This window comes from Hippichthys cyanospilos, chromosome 2 (assembly GCF_059441005.1).
Source record: "Hippichthys cyanospilos isolate Australia breed blue-spotted pipefish chromosome 2, RoL_Hcya_1.0, whole genome shotgun sequence".
Lineage (NCBI taxonomy): Eukaryota > Metazoa > Chordata > Actinopteri > Syngnathiformes > Syngnathidae > Hippichthys > Hippichthys cyanospilos.
Window position 1 is genome coordinate 32,454,323 of NC_142370.1, and position 12,318 is coordinate 32,466,640.

Here is a 12,318-nt window from a genome sequence, read left to right on the forward strand (position 1 = left end):
GGGGAAAAACCGATGGTGCGCCTTATAATCAGGTGCGCCTTATACATGGATCAATATTGAGATTGGGATTCGTAGATGGGGAATAAAATGATAAAGTAAGCTTTACATGTTTCTTTTGTTTGTGTTTACAGTTGAACAACGTTGCTCATATTGACATTGAGTTATTATGCTATTGAGAGTTTAGAGTTATTTGAGTTATAATTGTTATTATTGAAAATGTTTTAAAATATGTCATTATTTGAGGGTGCGTCTTAAAATCCGGTTCGCCTTATATATGGAAAAGGTTTTAAAATATGTCATTAATTGAGGGTGCGCCTTATAATCTGGTGCGCCTTATAGTGCGGAAAATACGGTACTTAATCGCAATACACAGCCCATCAAGTCACTGTTTACAACACCTAACAAAATAACATGGCTTCCGTCCTCCATTTTTGTATTTGGCGTGTCAATAAATTTAAAATAATAAATATCGTTGTTTAGTTTTTGTGGAAAAAGGCACTCTTCCTACAATTCAAAATCCCATACATCGAAAATAAAAACACACGTTTAATGTCTCCATTTGTCATTCCGTCTTGCATAATTGACTGGAGCAGATTATGACGATTCTCTGGACATCTGTAGATTGAAACAGAAGTCATTGTCGAGTCAAAACATTTGGAATGGGAAATCGTTTAGAATGAAAAAGTGGATCTTTGGCGCGCAGAAGCGCACGCTAAATCAAGCAAAGCTCGCTTTGTGTCTTCTTGTCCGTCCTCTCGTCCGTCACCTCCTTCACTCAGTCACAGCGATTGAAACGTTGACGACGGCTTGGCAGGCTGAGATTTTCCCGCGCGCTATTTGTAGCCTGACACCATCTGTCCTTCTCCTCCTCTCCCGCCCGGACGTAATTAGGCCAAGCTTCCAGAGCTGCAGCCTTTCCCCTCGTCCGGTGGCCAAGCCGTGACGGAGAGCGAGGAGCTGGTCTGGATGCCGGGGGTCAATGACTGTGACCTTCTCATGTACCTCAGAGCCGCAAGGTCAGCCGCTCATTCGAAAAGGCGCTTTTGTTGATGTCGACGTTTTGTTTTTCAAGCTACACGCAAATCAGTTTTCACGGCGCGACTTCACAATACATTTTTTTCAATGTGAGTTGGATGTCTGTCTAGCAGAATGTGTCTAGTTTACATACTTTTACTTTGTTATTATATACTGATACAGCTATAAAAGTAATCCATTACTTCTAAATTCTAAAGATTAAGTATTCATTTAAGTATTAATCTTTTACTTTAGGCAGTAAAGTAGCTAATGGTAAGAACCGTAAATGAATAAATACCTAAAGTAATTGATTAATTTGATTGATTGATTACAATAGGTATTAAAGTAAGTGGTCACTTTAGGTACTAAAATACCCAAGTAATTCGTTTGTATAATGAAGTAATTGATAGGTACTTAAGTAATTGATTTCTTTAGGTACTTAAGTAAATGAGTACTTTAGGAATTAAAATTGTCGATTACTTTAGATACTGAAGTAATACATTACCCTTGGCTGTAAAGATGCTTAAGTAATCCATTTTTTTAGATACTTAAGTAATTGATTACTTTAGATATTAAAATAGTTGATTACTTTAATAATAAAGTAAAATATTATCACAGGCAGTAAAATACCTAAATCCAATGTACCTAAGGTAATCGATTATTTTAATATTTAAAGTAATTGATTACACTAGATAAGTAATCATATACAAGTAAAGTACCTAAAGTAATTCATTAGATTTCTTAAGATGCTTAAGTAATTGATTTCTTGAGATACTTAAGTAATTGGTTACTTTAGGTATTAAAATAGTCGATTACTTTAACAATAAAGTAATACATTTCCATAGGCAGTAAAATACCTAAATTTAATGTACCTAAGATAATCGATTTTAATATCTAAAGTAATCGACTACCTTTGTCCCTGAAGTAATTCATCAAATACTTTATTCTTGTTCGTTCACCAGCTATTTTTAGACTCTAGTATGAGCCATTTTAGACACTTATTTAGCCAGACAATTGAAAAACCATGTCTGAACTCATTTAAAAAATATATATAAATAAATAAATGTATGCCTTTGGAATTGAATGAGTTAATAACATAGCTAGCTAAAGAAGAATTAGTGTTTTAACAGATGCCTCCATGACGCAAATTTTTATACTCTTGACACTGTAACGCTTGTAGCGAGCAAGCTAGCAAACATTGACGTCAACCGTATGTCCACAGGAGCATGGCCGCCTTCGCGGGGATGTGCGACGGAGGCTCGACGGAGGACGGATGTCTGGCGGCCTCTCGAGACGACACTACATTGAACGCACTCAACACTGTAAGGAAATCGTCCCTAACGCCGCTTGGCGTCGTCAAGAACGCCATCGGAATATTGAAATGGCCCGGCGTCGGCTCGGTGGCGTCCGTTTCGCTGACGGCTAATGATACGGCCCGTGAGCCTGCGGAGCAACCTCCTCGAGTAAACGCTCCCTCTGGGCCTTCTTAATACGTCGCGCGTAACGAGAGATGTGCCGTCAGTCCGAATTTGAACACAGAGATATAAAATCCTATGAAGGAGATGAGAGGTTATAAACAGGGCATTTGTATTCCAGCTCTATAAAGCGGGACATTAACAGAAGCAGGCTGGTCATTGTCTCGCCACCTTCTTCTAAAGATTTGCAATTCCAATGAGGAGGACTTGTTATTTTTTTTTCCACATAGGAATAATGTCTATTTTTCAGCCGATTGAACGCGACAATCGAGCTCAAAGATGCGCGGCGACCGCCTTTGTCTCCATGGTTGTCTCGGCTTTTCCTTTCAAAGCTCGAGATGATGTTTCTGATGGATATCCGTAGATTTTTTTTTAAAAATTTCGGATAATGTAGTGGCTGCAGAAAACAGATGAGCGGAAGGCTTTCGCTGACTTAATTACAAAAGATACAGGAAGTACTACGAATAAATCAAACAACTTCGGGGGGGAAGTACGACCAGTAGCCGTATTTCATAGCTCAATAAAAATAGGTGGTTAAAAATAATGACAGGATGTTGTAAATCTGTGCACAAGCACAGCGTGCTAGATAGTCTTTTTTAGTTTTTATTTTATTTACAGGGGACAGTGTGCGTTAAAGACATTTCTGTAAATGCAGCAGAATTAGCCAAGAGGCTAGTTTTCAGCTGCGGTCCCCGCAGCAACCGGGGGTTCAATTATTTGCTCAAGGAGACTCCGACACGGTCACAATAGTCAGGAAATCGAACCCGCGATCTCTCGGTTGGGAGACAACCACTCTCTATGAATGAACATTTCTCAATGTAGCAGAATTAGCCAAGAAGCTAGTTTTCATCTGCAGGCCTCGGACCAACTGGCAGTTCAGTGTCTTTTATCTGCAGTAACTGAGGGACTAATGTCTTGCTCAAGGACACTTCGACTGTCCTAGTTTTACTTGTCAAGCTCTGAGCCGCTTCTCAATCACAATAATTGTTTTACATGTTGTTGTGTATTCATTTTTGTACTTTTTTTCTCTCTTCGGCACAGCTTCACGAGAGCAGCTATGACGCCGGCAAAGCTCTCCAGCGACTGGTGAAGAAGCCCGTACCAAAGTTGATAGAGAAGTGCTGGTCGGAGGATGAAGTGGTAAGAGAAGCGCAATATCAATTTCTTTCGCGTCTTTCGCGTCTTCTCGATGCTGCGTGTTGAACGCCTGCCATACCGCTTTATGCCTGTGGAGGGTGCTGTTGAGAGCAAGTTGAAGCAGTGCCCTGAGTCTTAAAAGACATCAGGGAAAAAATGTTCCAGCTCCTCCCACCCTCAAGAGCAGCTGCATCCGGTTTATCACCCACAGAATAAATCTTTGGAGTAGAAGGCTGGAAAGGGTATTGGCTGCGTGCTGGTAATTTTATCCTCCTTATGAATTTCGATGCGCATTTTGACACATCTGTTCAAGGAATAGAATCAGAAAATGGCGGCGAGGAGGGGAAAGCACGCCATTTTACAACAGATAAACAGAAACACATTCTTTGTTATTTGAGCGGAGTACACACTGCATTCCTTCTGTGCGGTCGTCTGCTTTTTCTTTTTTTCTGTTTTTATACAACACTCAAGTACTGTACTTCACATGACATTGATCAACGTAAGTAAATTTAGGTGCTAAGTTATCCAAAAATAAATATAGTTGCTCCTGTGGACTTGTAAATGCTTAGATCACTAGAAATGTAAAATAAAAACATCCAAATATAAGAACTCGCCCCACCAAAAAACCAGCGCCATTTCAAAGCAAACAAATGAACTACATTTATATTAATTGCTGCAATTGATATTATGAAGTCAAAGCATAGGTTTCGAACTCCAGTCCTCGAGGGCCGCCATCCTGCATGGTTTCCGGTTTTCTCAGCTAGCAAGCGCTCCAGGAGCTTTAAAATGATGCTAATAATCTAAATGAGGTGTGTTTGGGAGTGAGGGTTCAAAAACATGCAGGATACCGGCCCTCGAGGACTGGGCTTTCGCCACCTCTGATTGAAAGGATTTAGGACTGTTTTGTTTTGTTTGTTTGTTTGTTTGTTTTTACTTGGAACGGATTAGGAGATTTAAATGTAAAAAGCGCCTCTACTTACAAAAAATTCACGTGATGAAATTACTTCTGGAACGAATTAATTTTGAAAGTAGAGGTATCGTTGTAGATTCGTTTTTGCGGCCTGTTTTTGTTTTAGTCTGTCCTGTGTCAGCTTGTCTGTTTTTATCAGTTTTAAACATGTTCATATTTTTGTTGTTGTTATAGTTGACTAAACTAAAGCTCAGCACATTTTATTCTCACTTTAGTCATCTCCATGACTCTTAGTCCGGTTTTATTTGAAAACTAAGACCATTTCAGTCATCATGGGGCAAGGACATCTGCTGACGTTTTAGTCTTAGGCTTCGTCATTAGACATTATATTCTAATTTTAAGTTTATTCCAGTCAAAAAAAAAAGGGAACGTTTACTTCAGACGTCGTTATATAATGCAACTATTTCATCCTTCAATATAGTGTCCTTAATGATAGTCTAGTTTCCTCACGCGATTAGGGTTCGTTGACGAAGATACCATCACTTATCGTGTCTTTGTTCGATGTGTGTCGTTTGGAGGCCCTTTGCGCAACACTCGCAGGAGTCGGATATCTATTAGTTCCCCACTTGTTCCTTTCCAGCCTCGTGGCCCTGGGGGTCCATGTCGGTCCAGCCCAAAGAAACCGGCTTGGCTTCTCTTCTGCCTTTTACATATCCTCTCCTCCAGGTCGGGCTTGATTTTCCTTGCCTGCTCTTACTTCCCACCCCGGCTGTCCTCGTGAGAGATGTGAATACTAGTGACAGCGGCTGGCGGCGGAATGATGGCAGTGGCCTGTCTCCAAGGTCACTTGTCAGCCTCCCCTCCTCCACTTTGACTTGCCTTGCCCTCACACGTGTCTCAGGCAGCAGCTGCCGAGACATAATCCTGGATCTACACGGAACTCTAGATATATGTTAGGGATGGCATCGCATCTTTGCAAAATTTGTAAAATATTCTATTTACCTGTTTCAAAATCTAGATATTAGGAATCAAGCAAATGTAAACGTAAAAGGCTCATTTTTTTTTAGCTGCAGCTGAGATCTTTTCTCTAACTGAAGCGTTTACCATAACCCATCTAGCTCCTAACTATGAATGGACAGCTTTTATCATTTTTTAACACTGAGCATTTTTTTTTACATATAATGAAGTTTTAGGCAACTCTATCCCCATAAATTTTGACTGTGAGACAAAGTGACGTCAGAACACACATTCGAGGCAGTTTGGTTTGTTCAAAAGTGATCAGTAGGAACGGCAACGATCAAGTTCTCAGCATCAAAGTGTGCAGAGTCATTTACTTCTTTTAATTGTCTTTGAAAATGAACTGCTCCTACCAGATGATCATGGAGCTCTTTGGCGCTTCTAGCTAGCGGCTAATTTATGTTTGAGGCTGCACTAAACACTAGCAACAATACCATCAATGTTAGCGTAATGAAGTTGTTTAAGGGATTGTTCTGTTCATTTTGCTTTACCAGTATAAAGACAATTCAATTCAAATTCAATGGAATTCATGAAACTGTTAAGCGCAGCAGGCTTTTAGACTTGGCAGCGTCCCAAAGCTTTATTTGAGTAACACTTTTTTTTTTTTTTTATCTGTCTTGGGGTCTTCCAGCGCAATCTTGGCTTGATGATGGCTTGACTTCTAAAAACTCGTGTTGAAAAAGACCAGTTTTGCTATCCGACTAATGATTTCGCTGTTGCGGACCTAATCCAATGGAAGCTCACTTTATACATGCCAATAATGCCAATAAGAGGCGGTGGCATCTAAACAAACAGCAATAGCAGCAGTTTTGCAGTCTGTTGCCGTGTCAGAGATGTATGACTGCGGTGAGACTTTAGGTCTGTATTCCTGGGCCAGCTGCGCTGTGTCACAGCCTATCTCCACCGCTGTCTTCAGCTGATGGATCACCTGAGCTGGCTGCCAAAATCACTGAGTTTGGAGCAAGACCAAGAGGAGAGTAATGCCCCCACCACCGCTTGTTTAATAGCCCCCCCCCTACCTGAAAGATGATTATTTAAGAGTTAAACAAGGTGATTTATAGCTACCGTCTCCAGGGGGAGAGCTACTGTATGTGCAGATATGCAACATGTGTATGTATATTAGGGATGGGATAAGACACAAATTTCATGAGTTGACATGCTTCACGAGATTGAATCCGCGTGGGATGGGATTGTTGCAAAATTTGTAATACTGTAAAATGATGCCACATATAAATTAGAAACACAATACAAAACTAAAATATCTCCATACAGGGTATTTGGTATTAAGATAAAAAGAAAAGTCATTTCAGGCGTGCCTGCTATCCATTCTGACACTGTGCCACGCATACAAGTTATGTTATTTCTGAAATCTAAGACCTACTGATGTTCGGTCAAATGTGTCAAACTCCAGTCCTCAAGGGCCGGTATCCTTGTTTTCAATCCTTCTCTTTCAAACACTCCTGATTCAAATGATTGGGATCATTTTCAAGCTCCTGCAGAGCTTGCTGATGAGCTAATCATTAGAATCGGGTGTTTTTGCAGCGAGAAACTTGGAAAATAATGCAAGATACCAGCCCTTGAGGCTCAGAGTTTGACACATGTGACCTAGAAGATTTAGCAAACAACACACAAGGAAGGAAGACAAGAGACTTTAGATTCTTTTTACTCTGAAGACACATTGCATATAACCCTCTTTTATTCAGCCCTAATTACAAATGTTGCCGCCCGAAACGTTTTGGGGGGAGCACACAGCAGCAACGTGACAATCAACATGCGATATATCGCTTATCGGTTCATACACTGGCCACTTCTTTCTTCTACAAGAACATAACGGCCATCCATAGTCCGTGAGGTCACGGTGTCTCCTTTCTTTTTGTGCTCGCTCCTTCCACAGGCAACTTTCTCTTTCATGATTCAAACAAGGTTATACTGCCAGATAAATGCTTTGTAATAAAATAAGAGTAAATATGGAATAACCTATGTCGATTGATTCCGACACATACCTTAAATTAGTGATGGGAAAATGAAGCTTCATGAAGCACCTGTGCTAGTGGTTTACTCCTCTAGATGGTGCTCTTAGATTTTAGTGCAATGCAAATATCTTGAATTTTTCCTCTTTGAACCAAGAGTGCCATCTAGAGGAGTCGAAAATATCACAAGTTCTTCATGAAGCTTCCATCGAGGTGACAATCGTGGTCAAGTCGAGATTTCCATCTCAGCCAATCATTTTCTAGGCAGAAGTGCTCCTTGGTTGTGGTTGGCAGTCCACCATCGCCCCCTGGCTCCTGATGTTTGTATACGGGCAGCTCTGAAAGCCTGCCTTTTAACAAGTCAACCATAATGGCTCCAAGGTCTGACTCGCCGTGGCGTTCTCACAAAAGAGCATTGAGAAATGAAGGCGCATGCTTAAGCGGGCGAACCCGCGAGTGACGCTTAAGTCCACCGTATCAAAACCAGTTTTACAACTTCCTGCAATGGGCTATTAAGCAGGAAGTGTGCACATGCAACAAAGACCTATTGATTTTTTTTTTTTTTTTTTCCTCCACCTCACAATGGCGAAGGGAAATTTGGGGCGGGCAATAAGCGGCAGCTCTCTGGAACACACTCCTGACAAGAGAGGCCTGTTTCTGCACAGCGGCCGGCCATTTGGTAGCACTCCCAGCCTCACCCCCCCCCCTTTTCCTCTCCCTCACTTTCCGACTCCTCCAGACCCCTCCTCTGGTGCTGTTGTTGCCCAGCAACGGAGGGCTGGAGCAATAGGAGCAGGGGCAGAGTGATTCAGGGAGCAGATTGGTGGATGATTTATTAGCTGGTCTGGAGAGCAGTGAGCTGAAATGGAGTCTTAAACCGGAGCCGACATGTCGAGCGGGAGGAGGGAGAGCCGGCAAGGGAAGAGGAGGAGGGGGGGGAGCCCATGACGGACTGTGTAAATTATATAGTTGGGAACATAATTAAGGTGACATAATTAGGACAGACATAGAAAGTGAAGTGAAACTGGTGGCTCCGCATCGCTCAGAAATTCCTCTAAACTCATCTCACACAAGATGTTCAAATATTAGCCAATGCTTCTCTATTCCTTAGCCTTTTTTTTTGGTTTGCTATTAGCTGGGTTTGTCATCACAAGTTGGTAGACGTCTGGCTTCAGGTGTCTTAAGAGATAGAAAAGGCTGGCGTGAGTTGCGTCAATTGGAGATGGCGCCATCTGCTGGTTAATCAGGCACTACACCAGGGCTGCCCAAAGAATTTCGTTTGGGAGTACCATGCAGAAAAAAATCGGATGATGCTACTGTGATTTTTGGGGGGGGGACTAAATTATTAAACACGCTACTATCTGTGAAGGAAGCAGTTATATATTCTTTTTATTTATTTGGATTCAGTGCGACAGAAAACTGGCAAATTAAGAAGTTTATCCCACTAGATTAAGGGTGTCGTTTTTGGTGCAGGGTGCATAGCAGAAAATCAATTCCCGAGTGGGCCGGACCAAAAAAATGATGGTATATAATGATACAACTTTAAACAACGTCAGATTTATTAGTCTTTTGTTACTGCTGTCCAAAATAGTACATGCATAACATCACTACTAATCATAAAACATTATTATTAATCATTAAAAAAACATTTTTTTCTAATCGAATGAAAAAGCTCATTTTTATTCTTTCCTTGACAAAATCATCTCTTAAACCTGTTTGCGGACCACAATCAGCCCTCGGGCCGTATGTTTGACACCACTGACTTCATTCCAATCCCACATTCAGAACAAGAGCAAATTGCAGTCAACTGACCATTTTTAATTATGTAAATTGGACACTAACACACGTTTTTGCTTATGAAACCAAATTCTTTGTCCGTCTTAGTGTTTTGAATCGTAATTTTCATAGTTATGTTTGCATAATTCTCTACAATGTATAAACCATTTTTAATTAATGCCACGAGTTGCTAGAAAATGAATGTCGGGCCACAAATGTTTGGACACCACTGCAGTCTTGAATTCGCCTTGGTCTTCCTTTGTGGAGTTTGCACATTGTCCCCATGCCTGCACGTGATTTTTCCCGAGTACTCTGGTTTCCTCCCACATTCCAAAACATACTTACACTTTAAATTTTCCTGAGGTGTATTTGTGAGTGGGAATGTTTGTTCGTCTTTATGTGATTAGCTGGCAATCGTTGAGGATGTACCCCACCTACTGGCCAAAGACAGCCGGGGCGGCTCTGGCACGTCTGCAACGCTTGTGATGATAAGCAGTCAAGATAATAGATGAATTGATCTATAAACACTAAAAAAATCATTGAAATAAGCAAGTTTCTCTACACATTGTTTATAAAATGTAGTTATATTTTTTTTTCTCTGCTTTCTGTTAAAGGTGATGAGGTATATTTTTTTCACACATTTAATGGTGTCCACAATCAATCATTTTTATTTCTTAAATGGCATTTCGGTCAAAATGTATCTGCTTAGGCCGCAAAAAAAAGTAGTGGATGGGCCTCAAATGGTCCTCGGGCCACAGTTTGGACACCTCAGGCCGAGACTGAAACGAACACATTAGGCTCAGTCGTTTCTCCCTTTTTGCCTGCAACTATGGAGCTGTTGTTATTGTTGGTAGCTGGTTTTGTGTTTGGTTAAATACCGCTTTTGTTCCCCTCTCAGTCGGGTAAACAGTCTGCTAGTTACATAACATCCAGTGCGCTCCATGGAAAATAAACTCCTAGTACTTTGGAAAAAATCTGTTTCTGGTTTTTCTCCTCGCTTGTCTCCTTCTTTCATGTCCGAGACGGCTCTCCTTCTCGTCACATATCAGCCAGCCTTTTCACACTATTCGTTTCACCATTAAATAAACAAACCGCATCCAACAATAAATAGCGGCTTGGCTGTTATTGCATGGCGTGCAAGGCTTTGAAGTTTACTCTTGTTGTTTTAGTATGAACGCGCAGGAAGGACGAGGGCTTTTCCCGATGCAAACGAAAAAGTCCAAAGATCCGCTCCGGGTTTTCCCTCCCGCCGCAACGCAGAGGCTCTCTTGCAGAAAGATCACATGTAAAGCCTTCCCCTTTGTAGTGGAAGAGCGAGGGTGACAAGCTATTTCTTGCCCGTAAAAAAAAAAAAAAACAAGGGGGAAAAACAGCCTCGTACCAATCGGAGACATTGTGGATTTGCTCCTTGGTTCTTTCTTTCCTCTCGGCTGGAAGTAAAAGCTTGCGCCGATCCGCCAAGGACTTTTTTTTTTTTTTGCCTGCTTGGTACTGGAGTTACTTTGTGGAAACGGAGCGGGGATCGCTTCTGGAACAAGAAAGTAAATCTGCTTGCTTGACTGCTTATGAATGTTTGCAGCCTCTTGCTTTTTTTGTGGCTTGCAGTGTGCGCCTCCTAAAAAAGGACAGACGGATTTAAAATGAAATTTCACATCGAGCTGACGTTCGCTTTGCAGTAGTGGCCAAATTCGATCATGTGTCAGTTTCTGTCAAATTGCCGCTGTCCTTCCATTTCTGCAAGGTCCATTTGTGTATGACAAATACTGTGCGGGAGGGATCTAAAAATTGTTTTAAGGAAGAAGTTGCGGTGTTGCTTTTGAACTTCACTTTTGTGATCAACATGTCCCTCATGTGTCTCTTGTTTTACATCTGCGCCCAACGTAATCTCAATGTCTCTTTTGCCCTACTTGTCATTTCCCCTCCTTTACTCTGACACACTTTTAAATCGCCTATGCGGGCTTTACATGCGCATCAGAGCGCAGTTCGATCAAATGTAAATAAATGTTTGTTGCAATTTTTTAACAATTGATCGCAAATTAAAACGTGTCATGTGTCTCTATAATTTTGCAGAAACGCTTCATTAAAGGGTTGAGACAGTTCGGCAAAAACTTCTTCAGGATCCGGAAGGAGCTCCTACCAAACAAAGAAACGGTACAGTTACTTTTCCTCCTGTTTTATTGAAAAAAAATGTACCGTGCAATGTTATGGTTGAACAGCTAAAATGTAAAAAAAAAATATACCTATATTTGCATTATTATTGCCAGTTTTTTTTCTATTGATCATGATAGGATAATTGCTCGTTTTTTGCACAGAAGAGGTGAAATGAAATATATTTGTATTGGCTATTAGTGCAACTGGCTATGTGCCACTGCATTTATTTTATAAAGTGCACATATGCATCACCTGTAAGTGGAATAACATGTTATAGAAAAACTTTAATGGGGTTAAAGCTGCTGCACAAGAGAGAAGTGTTGAAGTACTTTCTCTTAAAGGAGATATATCTATTTTTCTGTGCAAAAATGTTCGTCACTCAATAAGTCATATTTGTATCCATTTAGCGAATCATTTCGGCCCATCGGGACTAATAACTTAGACTTTGTTTTTTTTCTGTTTGTTATGATAAAGTTATTTCATGGTAATAAGGGGAAAAAATGGTTGGTATTGTACACTGGATGTGTGCGATCCAATGGCGGGCTACATACAACATGTTAATCATCACCGACACTGATTGTTGTCAGTGTTACGGTACAACTGGGTCAAATCTAGGCAGAGCAATGATTAACACTCGTATTAAGTGTGACCGTAATAAAAGCAGAACGTAGGCGCGGACAGACAATGCCCTTTTGACTTTTTACCTTGTATTTGATTTTGCTGTCAAATTATTGTATGAGCCCACATTTCTCTGATCTATGCGTTTATATCTTTCTGATATTGCTTCATTTCTTATTTTGATGTGAAACAACAGTCGTAATTTTAAAAATCGACGATTTGAAAATGACCTATTCATAAAAATCAAGAT

General features: G+C 40.8%; 1 protein-coding gene across 9 annotated transcripts in view; it reads left to right on the forward strand.

Annotated features, from left to right (window-relative positions):
• The window catches only part of rerea (arginine-glutamic acid dipeptide (RE) repeats a), a 185,528-nt gene that overhangs the window by 148,512 nt on the left and 24,698 nt on the right, over positions 1 to 12,318 (forward strand). For all 9 annotated transcript variants that reach the window (XM_088437459.1, XM_088437476.1, XM_088437492.1 and 6 more), the window contains 4 exons: positions 892 to 1,016; positions 2,237 to 2,336; positions 3,531 to 3,629; positions 11,370 to 11,450. In XM_088437459.1, the coding sequence (XP_088293585.1) occupies positions 892 to 1,016; positions 2,237 to 2,336; positions 3,531 to 3,629; positions 11,370 to 11,450 (405 nt within the window). The remainder of the gene's footprint in view (positions 1 to 891; positions 1,017 to 2,236; positions 2,337 to 3,530; positions 3,630 to 11,369; positions 11,451 to 12,318) is intronic.